This window comes from Solanum pennellii, chromosome 9 (genome assembly GCF_001406875.1).
Source record: "Solanum pennellii chromosome 9, SPENNV200".
NCBI lineage: Eukaryota > Viridiplantae > Streptophyta > Magnoliopsida > Solanales > Solanaceae > Solanum > Solanum pennellii.
The window spans coordinates 83018040-83036340 of NC_028645.1; the positions used below are offsets into that span (position 1 = coordinate 83018040).

Consider the following 18301-nt stretch of genomic DNA (forward strand, 5'->3'; position numbering starts at 1 on the left):
CAATTAAAATACCCTTAACCAATTTTTTTTTAAATTTTTTTTTTTTAATAATATCAAATAAAGAGGATATTAATTTACATAAATCAATTCTTTTTTATTTGGTAATTTAGGTATTATTATTTGGCATCGTTTGTCTACTCCTAGTATAACACATTAAAGGGAATTTTAAAATCCTTTCTTATTTTCCATCTCTTATAGTCTTATACTCCGTCTCTCCGTCTATTTTTACTTAAATTCATGTCTGACTTCACATACGCCGTGAAAAACAATAAATAAATCATTGATTTCACTATATCACTTTTATAATAATAAGTTATCTAAATATTAAAAAATAAATAATATATGTTGACATTTATTTATTTTATGTATCATTGGTGTTGATTAATGCACAAAATTTAAGGAATATTGAACCTTAATAAAGTTAAACAAGTTGGTGGAGATATTTTCAGAAAACTACTAGTAAATATAATCATGTTAACTAACTTTTTAATAAATGGTGTTATTACAATTCATTGACAGACAAAGGAGTTTAATAACGAAAGAAAAATATCTATTTTCATTTGTTACTTTGTCATATAATTTGCAGCTCATATGCATAAGCAACATTATTCCTTTCATTTTACATACAGTAACCAAATATTTACAAGTAAAATCGTCCATGTACGTTTTCTCCGCCTGATTGTAACGATGCAATCTGAGAAATGTAGCAGGGGCTCGGGGGCAGGGGAACGAGTGGACTTTAAGGGAACGTTTCGTTCTAAAAGGTTAACGAGTTACCAGAGTCTCCTCACGAGGAAGCTGAAGTGCTGAGGTCTGGTGGTGGTGAGCATTTTGCTTGAACAGCCAAATTCTTCACAACGTGTCGACATGGATCTCCAAATACACCATTAGAAATGCCAATGCTGCAACTAGTTCTTCCTATGCAAGCCTGTATATAGTGAAAGTTTGATTAAGATACTCGGAGGTAAATCCAGAATTTGAAGCTACCTCAGATGAAAGCTATAATAATTGGGTTCATCGTCAAACAATATAGATATTTGATGGATTTCATAATACGTAAACTTGGTCAGGGCAAAAACTACAGAGTTCACGTGATCCGCCCCTGAAGACAATCTGAGTATTTGACAGATTGACATGATCACCTTCTGCATCAGACTCTATCCAGACCCCATCCTACTTGATATCAAGGTTCATTTCTTTTTATGGTTTATTTTTACTCTGCTGTACAAATATAACAGTGAATTCGAAGTCAAGCAGTAAATATATTGCTCTATTAGACAGGAACATCAAGATTTAACTCTCAATCAAAACAGTCAAGTTTTCATGCATCGTTTAGCCTGACACGTCTCTTGTAATTGAAACATACCAGTAGAGCCTTTACCATGTACATCCACCTGGTATATAGCTATCACTAATTTAAAAAATCATCACGTGTTGATCAAACGAAGGAAACCCTATGCTCTTTGCAGTTCTTAATTATAAAGGTTGATCGACTTGTCAAACTAATTAAAAATCAATCATGAAGTAACTTAGTATCTGCAAGGGATACATTTATCTATTCTTGCAGTCAACATATTGTAACGAAGAGAGGTGAACATAGAACACGATTTTAAGAAATGAAAAAAGGAAACAAATGAACATACCTGAGATACAACAGACAAGGAATTTGCAGCATGGCATTTGCCTCGTGAGAACTTTTGACAGCTGCCATTTGGACTTCCATAGCTTGCAAATTCAATAGAAGAGATTGTATGTCCTTCGTCACACTGCAAGTGCATTTCTGGTGTTTTATCCATCAGAGACAACTTTCTGTCAAACTCCGAATGAGACCACTTATGTAGAGGTGGATAGTGCTTTTCCGATACTTGAGCACAAATGGTTTCAGTAGAACGCGTAGAAATGGAAATATCAAACGGAGTTTTATCTGTTTCTTCAAAGATAACTAGTACATTATTTGATGTCTTTAGCCATGATCTAGGAATATGGTACCTGGTCCAAAAAAAAGTATCTTTATAAGCAACAGAACGTACCAGCTTAGATCCATTTCACTGCACCTATACAGGTGTAGCCTTTTACAATCATGAGCGCCAAATTTCCGAGAATGTAAATTATAATTTCAGCAAGTAAAAGAAGTTCATACCAGGCCTGAGTAATCTCTCCACAGTTTGTCCTACATTTATCAGAGTGGTAAGCACCACGATAATCACAAGTTCTTCCACATCCATTATTTGGTGCAACCAAAGTCCAATATCTTCCTATATGGTGACCATTAACCCATGCCTGACCTTTTCCCATGCTACTAAAATCAAGAGCAACTGGATCTGTCCCGCCTGGGGCATCAAACTTTGTCTGCTCAACCAACGATACAAACCACTTAATATCACTCTTACACCAACGAACAAAAAACAAAAATAAATGTAGCATCGAAAGCACATGTTCCAAGAAATTCTGCAGTAGCATAGGAACAAAGAAATGAAAAGGATTGTAGAGAATTCCTAATCTACAAGCTATTCGGAACCTATTCTCGAGAAGGAATTTTCCTTTTACCTTATAACATCTTATTCTACGATCTATGAATAAGAAATAGGAGTATCTAGCTATGGAGCAATCAATAGGCACAGAAAAGTCAAACAGCGAATATTTCTTTGATCCCCTCTTCAATCAATGATTTCGCCTCCGTCGTAGAGGAAGTAAAGGATCCATATCTGGATTGAATCTTAGTACTTATTATATACATCTTGACTAATCCCAAAAAATGCTTAGTGGTAGTTGTTACACGCACTTACATTTGAACCAATGTTTATTGGAAGTCCTTTTATTCTGGCTATACATTTGTATCCATGTAAAGATTGGAAGATTTTGAGAATCTTCAACGAACTACTAATTTTCTTTACAAGACAAATTATCACGTATTGCAACGAAATGGGCCCCAACAGAACACAGTGGATTCAAAGAAATTCATATAGCTGGCTCCAGTTAATTTGAAGCTGAGGCATGCAAAGTCAATTGATTGGTTAAAGTGAGAATGAAAGGTCCTTGACCCATTGAAAATTTTCCATTTTGTACTCCGAGTTTCTCGTTACATGAAAGAAAACGGTCAAAAAAGTTCTCATCACTCTTACTTGGTATGGAGAAATGAAAGGATATCTTAGATAATAAAAGTTAAATAATAAGAGATTCTTAATAAATGTAGCTGAAAACTTAAAATACTATCACAGAACTTGACCAAACAATACTGAACATTTCTTCTAGGAGTCTTTCTAGTAGTATCGAATGTGGTGACTTGCTTCACCCACAAATAAATGATAGCTTAAGAAGGCAATAAAGGACATAAGAACATACAATAGTCAGAGAATCAATGTCATATATATATATAATCTGAGTGACACTAATAATAGGAAATGATATTTGCCAATAATTAGCAAGTTCTCCCCTATGTTAGTGACAGCTGAATCTGGTATTTGATCTTTGTCGACTTACCTTGTACCACGAAAAGACTGACGGAGTTGCACCACTGGGAAACTCAGTCCATCCTGCACTTTCAGTACTATTGACATCATATACTTCCAGGAATTCGCCTTTAAGCCCCACCTGTTGAACATATAACTAGAAGTCAGGTTTCCTATTTTTCCATTGTATATGAAAAGGCATTAAACAAGTTTAGTCATCTTCAAGTTCACATTAAGATCAATTTTATTTATTCCATGTAGAAGAAATGGTACTTTTTTTGCAAGTTGATTCTGTGTGCATAGCCTGGCTTATATCAAATTTTGTAAATTCACAAGCAGAGAACAGATGGATATAGAAGCCTTGTTTTTTGAAGGTTATATTTTCTATACATATAGGAAGCATTTTAGCTTAACTGAAGGAACACTATGGGTCTACAAATGAGAAGTAATTCCAGATTCACAATCTATTTAAATATGACAGAAACCAGATATTCACTGAGAAAAGATGCATACCCAAAAGCTTTTGGACAGAAACTAATTGGGACTATTTCCGCGTATTATACACGATTCTATCATCAATTTGCTCAGCACCATTAACACTGTTCATATACCACTAATGGGTGACGTAAACCAGCTTCTCTTTCCAGTCTAGTCGATCTAGAGTAGTTTCTCAGGTTTTTTGTTTTCTTTTTGACAAGGTAACTAATGGTCTATAAATCATCAACACGAAGTGTCGGAAGCCAAAATGGACTGTTCACATAAGTGGATTCAGTCCCAAAAAAAAAAAGGTTAGAGAGGAACCACCTAAGCCCTATATTATCTCATAAGGACCCTACAATGTCTATAACAGAAATTGGATCTATACACTCGGATTTGCACCAATAAATCTACCTTTGGACTCATTACAAACTGCAAGTTACCTGAGTAATTATCTGTTAACACCAAATACAATTGAGAAGTTTGATCCTTTTATCATGTGTGACCATCAAGATTCATTTGAGGTGAAAAAAATGAGGTACCTGGTAGGTCCATAAAGATGTTGTGAGATTGATATCCCCGCTTTTGCATCCTGTAAGCTTTATCTGACCTTTAAAACCTGCCCCATCCTTCTCCAAGAAGGCACCATAATTCTGAAAAACGTGGCAAAAAGTCCTTTTCAGCTTTTGAAGTCAGCATGGGATGAAGTTTGAGAGCCTTTTATGAGTCATATTAAACATTTGAAAAACCATAAAGTGAAATGGAAATTAGCCTGTAAAACATGCATCATCGCTGCTTACTCAAGTAAGGAAATAAATAAGAAAGAGAAATTAAGGTTAGAGATTCAAATATGGAGTTTGAACAATGGGAGATCTATGTCGTCTTTCCCCAATTCTGATGAGAGTAAGGTATGATAGAACTTCAGGTTCACTAAAAAATTAATATCACCTCTTTCAAGTTTAAGATAAGATAATACTTCAGGTTTCACCAAAAAAATTAATATCACTTCTTTCAAATTTAAGATAAGATAATACTTCACCATGATTCAAATCTGTCATCCGAGTAATTCTACTTCTAAACTATCTTTACCTGCAATCCCACCGTCTCAGATAATAGCAGTATGTCGTTGTATCCCTGAACCAGCTTAACAGGTTGAACCACCTTGATCCATTTGCCTTTCACACTACCTACACTTACAACAGACATGTCATAGGGTAAAATGGGTGACGAATCAGAGATATGAGGAGAAAAAGGGAAATAAACGACTACGCTAGCTTGACTAACGTTTCAGCCTCATGCACTATAAACACAAGCAAAATAGTGAGATTTTATATTTTTATTTGACAGACATTCTATGGCAATTCATCAGACCATTATGCTCAGAGATGGAAACCAAAATCAACGGGAACATCTTTCTACGACAGTCCATCAGAATGTCCCCATGCTCAGAGACGGAAATTAACATAAATTTGAAAATCATATTCATACACTGTTACCTTTATCAAAAAAAAAATCATATTCATGCAGACCAAGAAAAGTTCAACGTCTGAAGTACAATTCGATAGTACCAGGAGAATTGGATAATGCTATAACACAAAGAAAAGAGATGCATAATAATATAGCACAAAAGAAACCTAACCAAATACCTGCAAGCTGCCCATTAACAAAAACGCGAACAAAATCACGCATGCTATCAATATCAATTGTTGGACTAACATCATTTTCCTCCCAAAATGAGATGTCATCATCAGAAATATATATCCTGCATTCACCAGAGATAGCAGAGCAAGTCATCACTATTTCAGTTTGCAACCAATGATAAATGTCATGAATCTATTTGTAACCAAATCTTTCAGTGTTTTTTTTTTCTGATTGAGAAAGTTAACATTTTATAGACAATAATACACCATTGGTGTATTTCAGTAGTAATTACATCAGGAGTATACAGTAAGCAAAAACCAAAAGATTTATCATTTGTACCCCTCCTAAACTATCTAAAAAAAAGTGAGTAATTTCCTCCACCTCTTTGGGGAGGACACGATTAACCAAGAATAAAGGGTTATAAGACAGTTCAACTTCAAAATCTTCCAGTGTTTTTGTATAGGTGTTGTGTGGTTATTCACTTGTTAAAGTATAAGAAAACATGAGTCAAAGAGAAAGGGAGACAACAGAACATTGAGAGAGAGAATGGCGTTCTTTCTCAACGAAGTTCATATTCCCTTAGTTGAAATTCCAATATTCCTTTTAGTCCTACAATTTGAAATCCTCAGACCACAGGTTAAGTATCACATCTCTCCAGTGATACAGAAGCCAAAGTATATTAGTATAGGGGTTAAAAAGGGAAAAAAACACAGACAAATATACAAAGACAGGCACGCACAGTGGCAATACAGGAAAAGAGAACAGTTCGGTTAAACAGAAGTTTCCTGTCTGTAGCTTTTTAAGTTAGTCTTACGTCTAATGTTAAGTTAGCGAAGAGCAGACAGAGTGGCCAAGTAAGTGTACCCATTTTCTTCAAAAATGTTGTCGCGTACAATACTCTGTAGTGTATGAACATCAAACTCGTTAATTCATGCAGAGTGTTCCACTGGCCATCTTATGTCGAAACATTCAATACTGCTCAATCACATTTTACAAGATTTTGGCTTCTGAGGGTATCTTCTCATGTTCAAAGTCGCTTTAAATTCCAGTACAGATGCCATCTAAGAATGTGGTATAAACGGTGCGGTTTTAAAGCTATATATGGAATTGGAGAAGTCCCATTATCAAGTGGCTCCAAATTAAGGTATTAGTCACTGTTTAGTCTGACCTAACCTCAGTTATAAGTTTGAAATACCTGGTCAGATACCACAGGTAATCAGACTGGTCTTTTGTCGCATTCAGATGCTCCAGTATTCCTTTAGAAGTGAAATTCTTGTCACCCCACACACCAAGTGGCTCCTTCAATGTCATCCAAGATTGTGAAAAACTTTCGAGCTTGCTTTTAGTGATTACTTGTGGAAACAAAGAATTATTCCCAACTGAAACAGAATCTGAGCCCACTGTTTTGATTGAAGTTTGTGCCCCCACCTATTTAAGGAATGCAAAGAGAAAACAATTAAACACATTATTAAAATTAATCACAAAGTACTACTTAGTTTTAGAAGCATTCCGGTGATGAGGTCACTATGTTATACTTGAAAGAGAGTCTAAGTGTCTAAAGTTTAACTTCAGTAACCAGGATATGTTTCTCTTTCAAACAACATGTGCTAGTAACTGAACACCTAAACTGTAGTTAAATTTACAATGCATCGCCAGATCTTATGGTGACAAATCATAATTTCGGATGAACTATTAGCCAAAAGGGTCATAAACATTTTATTCAACCATTTTTTTCAGAAGTTATAGGAGACAACTTGAGTTGCAATGAAAAATCAATCTTAGTAATCTACCGAATACCATCATCTACACAGAAATTGCAATAACTGCAGCCTCAGTTTGTGGAAACCACATATATGATAGCATTATCAATAAAATATAACGAGCTTGGAACAAAAGAAAATAATGAAACAAGTACACATGCAAGCATTGACAGTAATCTTTTGAATTTTAAACTTATACTCTTTCAACTGTGGGAACATCAACAAACCTTAGCTGTGTTGAAAGCTGTATTTCTGCAATCTGGCAGAATACTCACTGACCATGGAGGTAAAGTGAACTCTTGACCGTAAAATTTCACTGTTGCTGATTCATGTTCATCAATATTTGCAATAAATGCTGCGCATATACCTTCATTTAAGGACATATATTGGCCAATGTTGTTGGATGTTCCACGATAGACATGTGCCTGAAGTAACATGACAAGCATCAAATACCAAGTGATGAAATGGTAAAGCGGAGAAGGTATCACATATATGATGATTTACAAGAACAATTTAAGGTAAGCAGGAGAGAGTAATATTATCCTAAAAGCGCAGTGATTCATGCTTGCATAAAATAACGAAGTCCATCTTTTATTCCTTTCTGCCTTTCCTTTATTTTTCAGATAAAGTCCTTTCAGCCTTCCTTAACTTTCACAATCATATTAAGAACCGAGTAGGATTGCCATATGTTGCCAACTGTCCACTGTAACAACATCACAAGTAGCAAAGGATGCAAAGTCTCATTCGTAGTTCACAAACTTCCCCCAGCAGAAGGCTTAGTCATTTGGAAGAAAAAAAAAGAAAAACTCTGTAGAATTGGATTTGGTAGGCCATTAGTTCACGGTAATTAATTTCCTGATCTGAAAGAAAAGACTTTTTTCCTAAACTAACAAACCAAATCAACTAGATTGATCCATTGACCAGATAAATTTCCTTGATTTGAATGCGACATTTTCCTCCCATTTTCCAGCTATATATGGTGTTGTAAATAGCTCGCAATATTCTTTTTTTTAGAGAAAGGTAACTTTATATTCACAAAACAGGCTCATCATCCCAAAAATGATGAGACTGATCAGCTAAAAAACCCTTCTGGGAAATGCAAAAAGCATTAACACTAATTCATGGTTCTTTAAGTTCTCCTATAAAATCCACAAAAGTTTATATCCCCACCATTTCCTGTTTAGACCAAAAATAGCTCGCAATATTCTTATCTGCTCTTCTGCACAAGAATGATAAATGTAGGTGCCGAATATTTTGTGCAGCAAGTAATCTGTAAACGTAGATGATATATTGTTCGTCCTGTTAGCAACAAATGACTGCAACCTTCTCAAAAAGCAAGAATAACAATAACTATGTTCTATCAAAAGCATAAGCATCACAATAATAACTGATGGAATGTTGGAATTATGAGATATCTCAAGGCATTTTATAGCTGTTCCAAAAGAAAAGTAAAAACATGATGCGCCTTTGATAATTCACGAAAAGTAATAAGTACCTCTGCAAAGGTAGTCTGGCTAAAACACATTCATCACAATATATTCAACAGTTGACATTTTATTTTACATTTAATAACATGTGAATTTACAGCAATACCAGGGTTAACTCAAGCTAACTGACCTCCTGTTTTGGTCCCAGTTTAATATACTGAGGTGAATCAGCAGCAACAAGAGCCGGTTCACAAAGCTTTATAGCAGCATGCAGATCCTTCAAATGGCCCCATTTAGGTTGACGTAGTAGTCCTATACAATATAGTAACTGTGAGAACAAGAGAGAAAATATTGATTGTTTGGTGATTATAAGACACTAATTTATAGACATAAGTGGGACAATATCTTTTTAAAGGACTTGACACTTGAAATATTTTAACCATACGGATGATCCTAAAACTAACACTTCAATATTCCTCAGTGACTGCTTAAAATGGACCTTTTTCATGAAGTAAAATAATTATCGAAGTAGTTATTGCAGTCTATTTAATTAATACTTATGAAAAAAAGAGGTTAATATCAATGTACACCTGGCTATCAAATTTTATCTTGACAGTATTGTTTTTATAGAAGAGTACATAAAATTGAAAAGTTACCATATTCATCCAGTGGAGCATCATAATCATAGCTAGTGATTTGAGTTGGGCCACCAGCAGTCCGGCCAAAATTTGTCCCACCAAAATACTGGTATTACAAGATGAAACAGCCAGTCAGCAAGGAAACTATTTTCTGCCTGGAAGGAAGAGGAAAGTGACAGAATCCAAGTTTCCAGCCTCTCTTTTTTGTGTTGAATTACTCTGGTAGTGGTAACACAGTTTCAGGCAAGAAACTATGAGTTATGCAAAAGTGTGGGGAAGTTAAAAGGAAATGGTTTCTTCTTATTTGAACTATCATTAGACTAGAAAGGTTGGTCTCTTCTTATTTAAACTATCATTTTACCATCAAACAAACGCGTGGAAAAAAGTGATCATTTCTGCTTTTACCCAGTAGTAATGAGTAACTTCAAACTTCTCTAGTTTGCATAAACTGGTAATCAATATTTAGCCACACATAAAATGTTTGTTTAAACTCTTCAAAAAACAAATACTGGATATAGAATGAGTCTACTAATCAAGAAAAGAGATGATCATGTGGAACTGGGTAATCTTGACTATCGGTTGACAAGAGAACTTTTAAAATAATTACAAGTAAGGTCAGCTGGAATAGGAGAGAGTTAAATATATTAGGGAAATGCCTTATCTGTACCAGACTGCAAAATAAAATTTAAAGAGCATCAGAGGTATCTAATACCATATAATAGTTCTGTAAGCTGCCCCCACGTTGAAAGAAACGAGCAATTGCAAATGCAATATCCTCGGAAGGTCTATATGGAAGTCTTTCACCCCAATCTGCAAACCTGCAGTAAAGAAAAGAAATAAGATTGTCTCTTTTTCCTTCATCTGTATGTTATTGACTCCTCAACTTAATCCAAAACATAGCTAAGAGTTCCTGCATTCCTTTTTGAGTTGTATACATCAGAGGGAGGCATAAAAAATAAAGAAGAGCATAGTGAAGGGATATGAGCTCAAGTATACCACATTTTCCTGGTTCATAGTTCTTGAGTTAGATTTCAGTATGCAATGTCCATCAAGCTTTACACCCTCACTGAACAACTAATAATACTAACTTAACTAAATGATCATCTGACCAAACTTTTCTCTGAGGAATGGATTTCAACACATTGCTAGAAACATAACAAATCGAGTGTTGATACTTCATACAGTACTGAATTTATTGTTCTAAACTTGTTCATTTCATACGAAGTTCTAAATCCTATTCTAACTTTCCTAACATTTTTTCCTTGATATTATTCTCCTTCGATTAAGAAGTGATGTTCATATATTTACACTAGCTTCAGGACTTAAAATATTATATATGAGAGAGATAAAATGAAGCCCTAACATATGAGAGGGAAAACTCACAGGAACAAACTTTCCTCTCATGTAGATTTTCCATTATCCTAAGCTTTCCTAACAGAGGATATGTGGAAGAATAGAAAGTCAAGGACAAAGGTCAGATTCTGCTGAGAATCTGACCTTTGTACAATTTAGTAGAAACCTTGTGAGAATAATCAAGATTTTCTTTATTTCTAGCGGTGGCTATCCTTCTCTGCAGATAAGGTATAAATGTTGATGTATACAATGTTAACATTTTCAAAAAAAAAAAAAAGGGTCGGATTCTGCCGAGAAAAACTTTTTCTAAATAGGTACTTTATGCAAGCAAAATACGTTGCTCTTTGGTTCATGAGTTATAGAGAAGTCAACTCACATGTTAGAGATCGTACAATCATAACACTACAAGAACCTAAGGTTTCCTGGAATCATGCATATACTGGTTCTGAATTCAAAGACATGACGAAGAAAGGTCTAACAAACAAGAAACAATTATCATACCATCCATTCCAATTCTCAGTCCAAATTTTCGGTTTCTTCTCGGAATTCGGCGTGAACCCATCACAATAGTATGCATTACAAGTATCTATCTGTTAAAAATAAAAAATTCTTTTAACATAACTAGATAAAGAAAAGATAGAATACCCTGGCCCTGAAAAGGAGGACTCATAATAACACAAGAGAGAGAAATAATTAAGAGAGAACTCACTGCTGCTTTCGAATTATAAATTTAATCCAAAAAAAGGTTTAAGAAACCAGGGCTTCTTCATCTCAGATCAGTTTGCCAGAATTCATGTGTTAGGTTAACTTGAAAATTCAATTGACTGCAGTAGTTCTATATGATAAAGAGTTAAATTTGTTTAAATTTTAAAGTAAGGTTCAAATTGATCAGTTTCTACACCGGCTTATCTTTTACAAAAGAAACTCAACAAATATGTGCATGTTCTCATAAAACTACTTAAAAACACTAGTTTTTATGCAACTCGTTCAATGAAATGAATTGCTAAAAATATATCATCTAATGAATACTTTTATCAAAACTATTAGAGATTAAATAGACGAGGGTCTATTGCAAACAACCTCTCTACCCCCACAAAGGTAAGGTCTGGGTACATCCTTCCCTCCCCAAACTCTTCTTGTGGGCTAAGATGCTCGGACTCTCCAAGAATATTACTGCACCGGTGTCAGTCAAAAATACACTATTTTTGGAAGATCCGACACGCACCCGTCAACATTTTAAAAAGAGTTCGAGCAGCATAGCTTGTGGGATTATACTGAGGTAGTTGTTGTAATATTAGACTAAATAGATCAACTAGCTACAACTAGAGAAAATCAGGGAATTAAGTGCATTACGATGTATTCTGGAGCATCAGTTTGCCTGCACATGACCCATGGAACACCAGCACCAAGACCAACAGCCATTTCAGCAGCCCATTTCATATATAACTTCCCCTTGGGACCGAATGAGCTTTCAACATTTCCATATTCATTTTCAATCTGACAAAAGTTTAGCGTCAGACAGAGACACAACTCAAGTTTAAACCTAGGTGCAGAAGCATGCAAGGACATATGCAGAGGGAAAGGGAAGGAGATAGATGAAAGTGCCGAATTTATCAGTGTCTGCAGATAATGTCTCTAAAACTGGACATCCATTAATCATTTCAAGAGGAAATTACTCAGATTCAGTTGTAAGGTGCATTATTCAAGTCAATTATTTCAAGCAGTTGACAGAAAAATTCCTACTTGTCTAACTAATAAAGTGCAGTTATCAGACTTACAGTAATACTGATATTCGAATTAGTGATTCAGGATAAGAAATTTCATAACCTGCAGCAAAATGATAGGACCACCTTGCCACGAAAAGAGCGACTCAGATATCATAAGATCAACTATCTTTTTAACATAGCGCTCCATCTCCTCCTGGGAAAAGTGTTTCAGTTTGTCAAATTTCAATCTTCCAGCAGCCAATTAATGCTCTTAAACTACAACTGCTGCAATTTAACCAACAAAGTATTGGAAAGCCAACTTAATTTTTGCTGATTCAATCAGTCAACCAACTACACCACAATTCCAAATGAATATTAGCTAAACAGAAAAAAAATTACTATAAACAAGGAATGCCTGCCATCAAATGCATGGTATAGATGCTTTATTTGAGAACCAAAGAACAAAAACTACAAGAATCTAATCTTCCAATAGAGAAACAGGTTGACAAAATTTGCCAAGCTATTTGCTCCAGCGAAAAAATCTTGAGGGGTTGAGGAACAGAAGGACGGAACTAATCTTGAAATGCATGTGTGAAGACAAATAAACGAAAGGCAGAGGCTTATTGTTGGACAATAACATAGAGCTGACAAAGCAGTCAATAGAGATGTTGTCATTTGGTTTTCCTCCCACTTTATTGACCACTAGGACATACCCTGAGTATTATGCCTAACAATGTATCTAATATATCTATACGGTTAATTGAATTTAGAATTGACAATGTGACAAATAATTGGTTCAGTTTCAGTGAATCAATTGGACCCTATAATATGTGCAGAAGCCATGAGGCCACAAATCAGGTCCAACAAAAAATAGAGATGGCCAAACAAACAAGTTATCTTCAAAATTTAGAAGGTTCACACTCCAAGGACACCTCAAAAAGGCCTCATACAATTCCACAGAAAAATTACTGTTCCCCTGCTATATTATAATACCTTGAATGGTGCATTATCTGTTCGAAATTCTATTCCAGGTATATCACGAAGCCATATGGGGAAGCCCCTGCAATACAGACAGGAATCACCAAGTGAGATCAATAGAGAAGCTCTCAGTGGTGACACAAATGTGTTAACGCCCTTCTGCTATATTCTGTTGTTGATATCTCTATTTTACTTTTTTTTTCAATATTTCTCGGTGCTAACTTGTCAGCTACTGAATTACTACAGATTCTCTTCTCGATACCGCCCTTCTCTGTTGTTGCTTATCACCTTGTGAGAATGAAAGTAATGCATTTCCTTTTGCTTTATTGAAAAAATAGACTAGATCTTGAAGCATGACAACCCATTTTACATGAACTAATGATAAAGTTAAAACTGAGCAGGGAAATATTGGAAACAGAACGTAACCCGAAGTTCCATTCTGCACAGGCATAAGGACCTATTCGAATAAAGAGGAACAGTCCATGAGATCCGACTAGCTTTGCGAACTTGACAATATCATATCTTCCTTCAAAATTGTACTGAAAAGAGAAGCATCAAAAGAGAAGCAGTTCAGAAAAGGTAAAGGTTACAGAAATTAAATAGTAGGAAATATAAAAAAAAGTCAATTGAAGAACAATACCGACTCGTTTAAATGTTATAACTCTACAAGAATATAGATCGCATTACCTACAGTGCAACAAACACAAAAATGCAGGTTTTTAAGAAATGAATACCTGTCCCCTGGTTGGCTCATGACCATTCCAAAATGTATAAGTCTCGATGACATCTGCACCACCTTCTTTGCTCCTAGCTATCAATTTGGGCCACATCTAGCACATGTGATATGCACAAGGCTTATAAAAACTAAGAATAATTTGTAACATGAGGGTGTAGTGGAAGTTCATACACTATGTTCATCCAGAGAACATGAGCAAAACCACATAGATAAGTTACGTTAGCATAACGCCGCTATTTGATTTTGAATTTCAGAGATTTATGGCACATCAAACTAGTAGTTAGATTCTTTAAATTGCATGAGAGAACTGTTCAAGAAATGCAATAACACTAACAAGATGATATCTTTGTTTAATGTCCATTGAGATATTAAAATTATTTTCTTTTCACTGAAGGATGTGAAGATCAGATATAATTCACTGATTGAAAACTGAAAAGCAACAATTCTAAAAATTGTTGCTTTCCACAAATTCACGAATTAATGTTTCCCTTGAAGCTGCTCCACAGACAAACACTGTAACAAAACTATGTTCTTTGTCTTCTTTTATTTTTGCTACGTAATTCACCGCTAATCCAGAACAATCCTCAAAGCAGCTACCTTTTACTTGATCCTTTATCCAATTCCATGGAATTCTAATTCGTCACTCTTATACAATATACTCCCTCCAAAAAGAAATTCTTTTTAGACTGTTCCAAAAATCATTACCCTCTTTCTCCATTTGGAAATCATTTACTCCACAATATAACATAAATAAACACTCTTATAGAAATTACTACATACTCCCTCCATACCTCCATTCACTTTTACGGAGCTCAACTAAATTAGATTGATTCGATATTTCAAATTTGAAATTTAGTTGTTCGTACACTAGTTGCAATCATTGTCGTATTAATACGATGAAAAAACACATTTTAAAATATTGATCAAACTTCATACAATTTGACTCTCGAAACTGACAATTGTACAGACGGAGTATTAGCTTATGCATCAGTCAAAGAGCAGTAAATTAACAGAAAAAAAAAACAACTTTTACTGATCACATAGACTGAAATTAGCAAAACTGAAAGTTTCACTAACCTCAGGAGTGGCGCGAGGGTAGTGAATTCCGGCGGAGATAAGCATACGGCGTTTACCGCCGATGATGAGAGCTCGGTTATCGTAGGTGACATTGAACGGCTTGAAATACTCGCCGGCGACGATCACAAAGTGGACAGTTAACGCCGTTAGTATTAACGGAAAATTCAGTGTTTTTCTTCTGCTCATAGCTTCTACCATTTTGTCTCAGATGAAAATGGATAAAGTAAAAAAAATAAATAATATATATATATATAGTGTGGGGCCAGGGAAGTAGTTGCGTACGGTGAGGGTGCAACGTTACTATCATGGTATTTTGTATGTATTTATCCAAAATTGATACGTCACATTTTTTTTTTCAAAATCGAGAAACGATCAACTAATAAAAAAAGAATTTTATACTTTATAAAATAAAAAATAATTATAATATTTGAATTAACTTTTGATACATAACTAATTTATGCGATGCTTGTTACTTTTTGGATAAGAAAAATATTTGAGGAAGAATAATTTGAAAGTCAATTGAAAGGTGTTTAAATTTTAATTAATTAATACATTAGAATTATATTTGGGTTGGTATCATGTCCATATCCTCTTTTTAATTGGACCATTATTATGTAAATCTTTAAAGGGAAGAAAAAGAGGTAGACTAAACACATCAAATTTCCAAATTTGCATATACCATAACTAAATTTTAATTACTCGTTCATATTTTTTTTTATATATGTCTCTATTTACTTGTCTATTTTAACAAATTAAGAAAGGATAATAAATTTTTTCTTAATATGCTCTTATTTAATTCTAGAAAATTTCTAGTACTACCAAGTTGTAAATGCATGCTTTTTAAAACTAGAAAATACATTTATTATATTTTGCGAGTTGCATAATCTTTTAAGTTAAGGGTAAAATTATAACTTACCTATGATAATAATTGGTGTCTTAATATATATGTCACTTCTAAAGTAGATAACTAAATAGAGACAGAAAAAGTATCTCATAACTAATTAATATTAGAGCCTAGTATTTCATTATAAAGATATTTAAAAAATAAATAAATAAAATTTTTAAATGTTCCATAGAGTTTCACTATTTGAGTTTCATTTGAATGATTTGAGGTATGAAAGTAGTAATTGGGAATATAAATAAAAATATTATCGCTGAAATTATTAAAGCGTGATTAACATAATATAAAACAACGTCAAAACCAAATCAAACTAATTTTGAAGCATATAGATCTTGATTGCTTCACTTAATTAAGCTAAGATATATTATTTATTGCCATATAAATATTAAAGTAGAACAAACCAAAAGATCAAAATGTGGTATAATTAATTGTTTCTCCAAGAACATTAATAACCACTTTAGCAGATAAACTGAAATACATAACAAGATTATCACCCTTTGAAATTTCATTATCTTGAACATTTCTTGAAGCAAATGCCTCTTCACAATTCTTGGCAAAATCATTAGCTGACTCAACATGATCACTAGCTGATTGAAATTTTTGATGTTGAACATCATCTAAAGCAATCACAAATGCTCCAACAACACCGCCATACCTGTTATCGAGACATAATATAATTAATCAGGTAAAGTATGTAATCTCTAAACTTGAGATGGTCAGACAACTCAACATGATAATAAGTAAGCAAGAGGCTCTTTGAGTTCAAATCTCATAGCCACTTTAAAAGTAAAAATAAATATATTATGTGTTAGAAAATAATCTTATCGAAAAGTTTAATCTTATGTTTATTTCAGATTTCATTTAAAAGCTTATGCTATTAGAAATTAATAATGCCACTTTTCAACTTAAATTATTGATAATTTCTTCTTTTAGTCCTTCTGATATATGCATCAACATAATTCACTTTCTATTAATCTAAAATGTGTGTTTTTGGTTCCTTCATGTAGAAAATATGTTACATGAGTTTGACTATCTATAAAATTATATTATCGTCAAATATAGAGTAACAATACAAACTTAGCATAACATATGAAATATGAGTAATAACGTATTGAGATGATTAATTATTGTGGTAATTTGTGAATATATTAGCAAGCAAAGGGATCAAAAGTGCATAATTCAATAAAATAAAGATTTGATGTGCTTCGACAATAGATCAATTAAATCAAAAGTGTTTTTGGTCCTATTAAAAATGAAACAGTCACATGGTTCAAAATACTAATATGTTTAAATGTCACTGGTACCAAAATAACAAATATTATCATAACACACATTAAAAAAACGATTGAAAAAAAAAAATCCAAATGTATTTGACATATGAAAAAGATTAATCAAACATACCATTTGCTACACACACTCAATGCTGAAGAAACAACAATGCTTGTGCCTCCTTCATGGCTATGCTTTTTATTTATGTAGTCTTGAGTTTTTGATGCATGGGAATTTCCTGCTTGAATAATTGCTATGGCTAAATCAAATGGAGTTTGTGTTGATGAGATTTTTGGATCAGAATTTAAGAGTTTAATGCAGAAATTAAAGTCCCAATTTGGTTTATTAATTGTGCATGCTTTTTCAATAAGATTTGAGTTAAAGTTTGCTTTGGTTTGTGAAGCCAAAAGCAAGAAAAAAATGGAAAAAATAGAAATGTTTCTTATAGAATACATTTTTTGTTTAGCTTCTTTTTGTAGTGGAAGTGACTTTGAAAGACTATATATAAAGACTTTGAACAAAAGTTTTAGTGTACCGTACTGTTTTGTATATAGAGAGAAAGTTCAAGACTTTTGCTAGAATAGAAGATCTTTACCAAAAGTTTTCGTACATCAGACTAACTTATATTGAGAGAGTTCGAGACTTGCTAGAATATAAGAGGATTATCCAATTCACCACGAGAAAGTGATTTTGAACGACTATATATAGAGACTTGATCCGAGTTATTTACATATAAATACTTAATAGAATATTAGGTCATTTAATAAATATTCACACATAATACACACATATAGCGTAAACTTTTTTATGAAAAAACAGTTAACTCTCTTACGAGTATTCAACAAGCTTAAAAATGAACGATCTTTAAATATTAATCTCCGTTTATTAC

General features: G+C 33.7%; 2 protein-coding genes across 2 annotated transcripts; both read right to left on the bottom strand.

Annotated features, from left to right (window-relative positions):
* Positions 1-454: 454 nt before the first annotated feature.
* On the bottom strand, positions 455-15465 carry LOC107031447 (beta-galactosidase 9). The gene is made up of 19 exons (XM_015232833.2): positions 15243-15465; positions 14164-14259; positions 13856-13968; positions 13445-13511; positions 12573-12665; positions 12099-12242; positions 11247-11335; positions 10105-10210; positions 9411-9498; positions 8945-9066; positions 7555-7752; positions 6763-6995; positions 5573-5688; positions 5016-5113; positions 4469-4579; positions 3481-3591; positions 2141-2349; positions 1644-1989; positions 455-928 (listed from the first exon to the last, which is right to left on the bottom strand). Exons 1-19 carry the CDS (start codon positions 15438-15440, stop codon positions 788-790), a joined length of 2679 nt encoding a protein of 892 aa, XP_015088319.1. The 5' UTR covers positions 15441-15465; the 3' UTR covers positions 455-787.
* A 1038-nt stretch (positions 15466-16503) lies between these two features.
* On the bottom strand, positions 16504-17869 carry LOC107031450 (cell wall / vacuolar inhibitor of fructosidase 2-like). The gene is made up of 2 exons (XM_015232836.2): positions 17545-17869; positions 16504-16798 (listed from the first exon to the last, which is right to left on the bottom strand). Exons 1-2 carry the CDS (start codon positions 17865-17867, stop codon positions 16552-16554), a joined length of 570 nt encoding a protein of 189 aa, XP_015088322.1. The 5' UTR covers positions 17868-17869; the 3' UTR covers positions 16504-16551.
* Between the last annotated feature and the right edge of the window lie 432 nt (positions 17870-18301).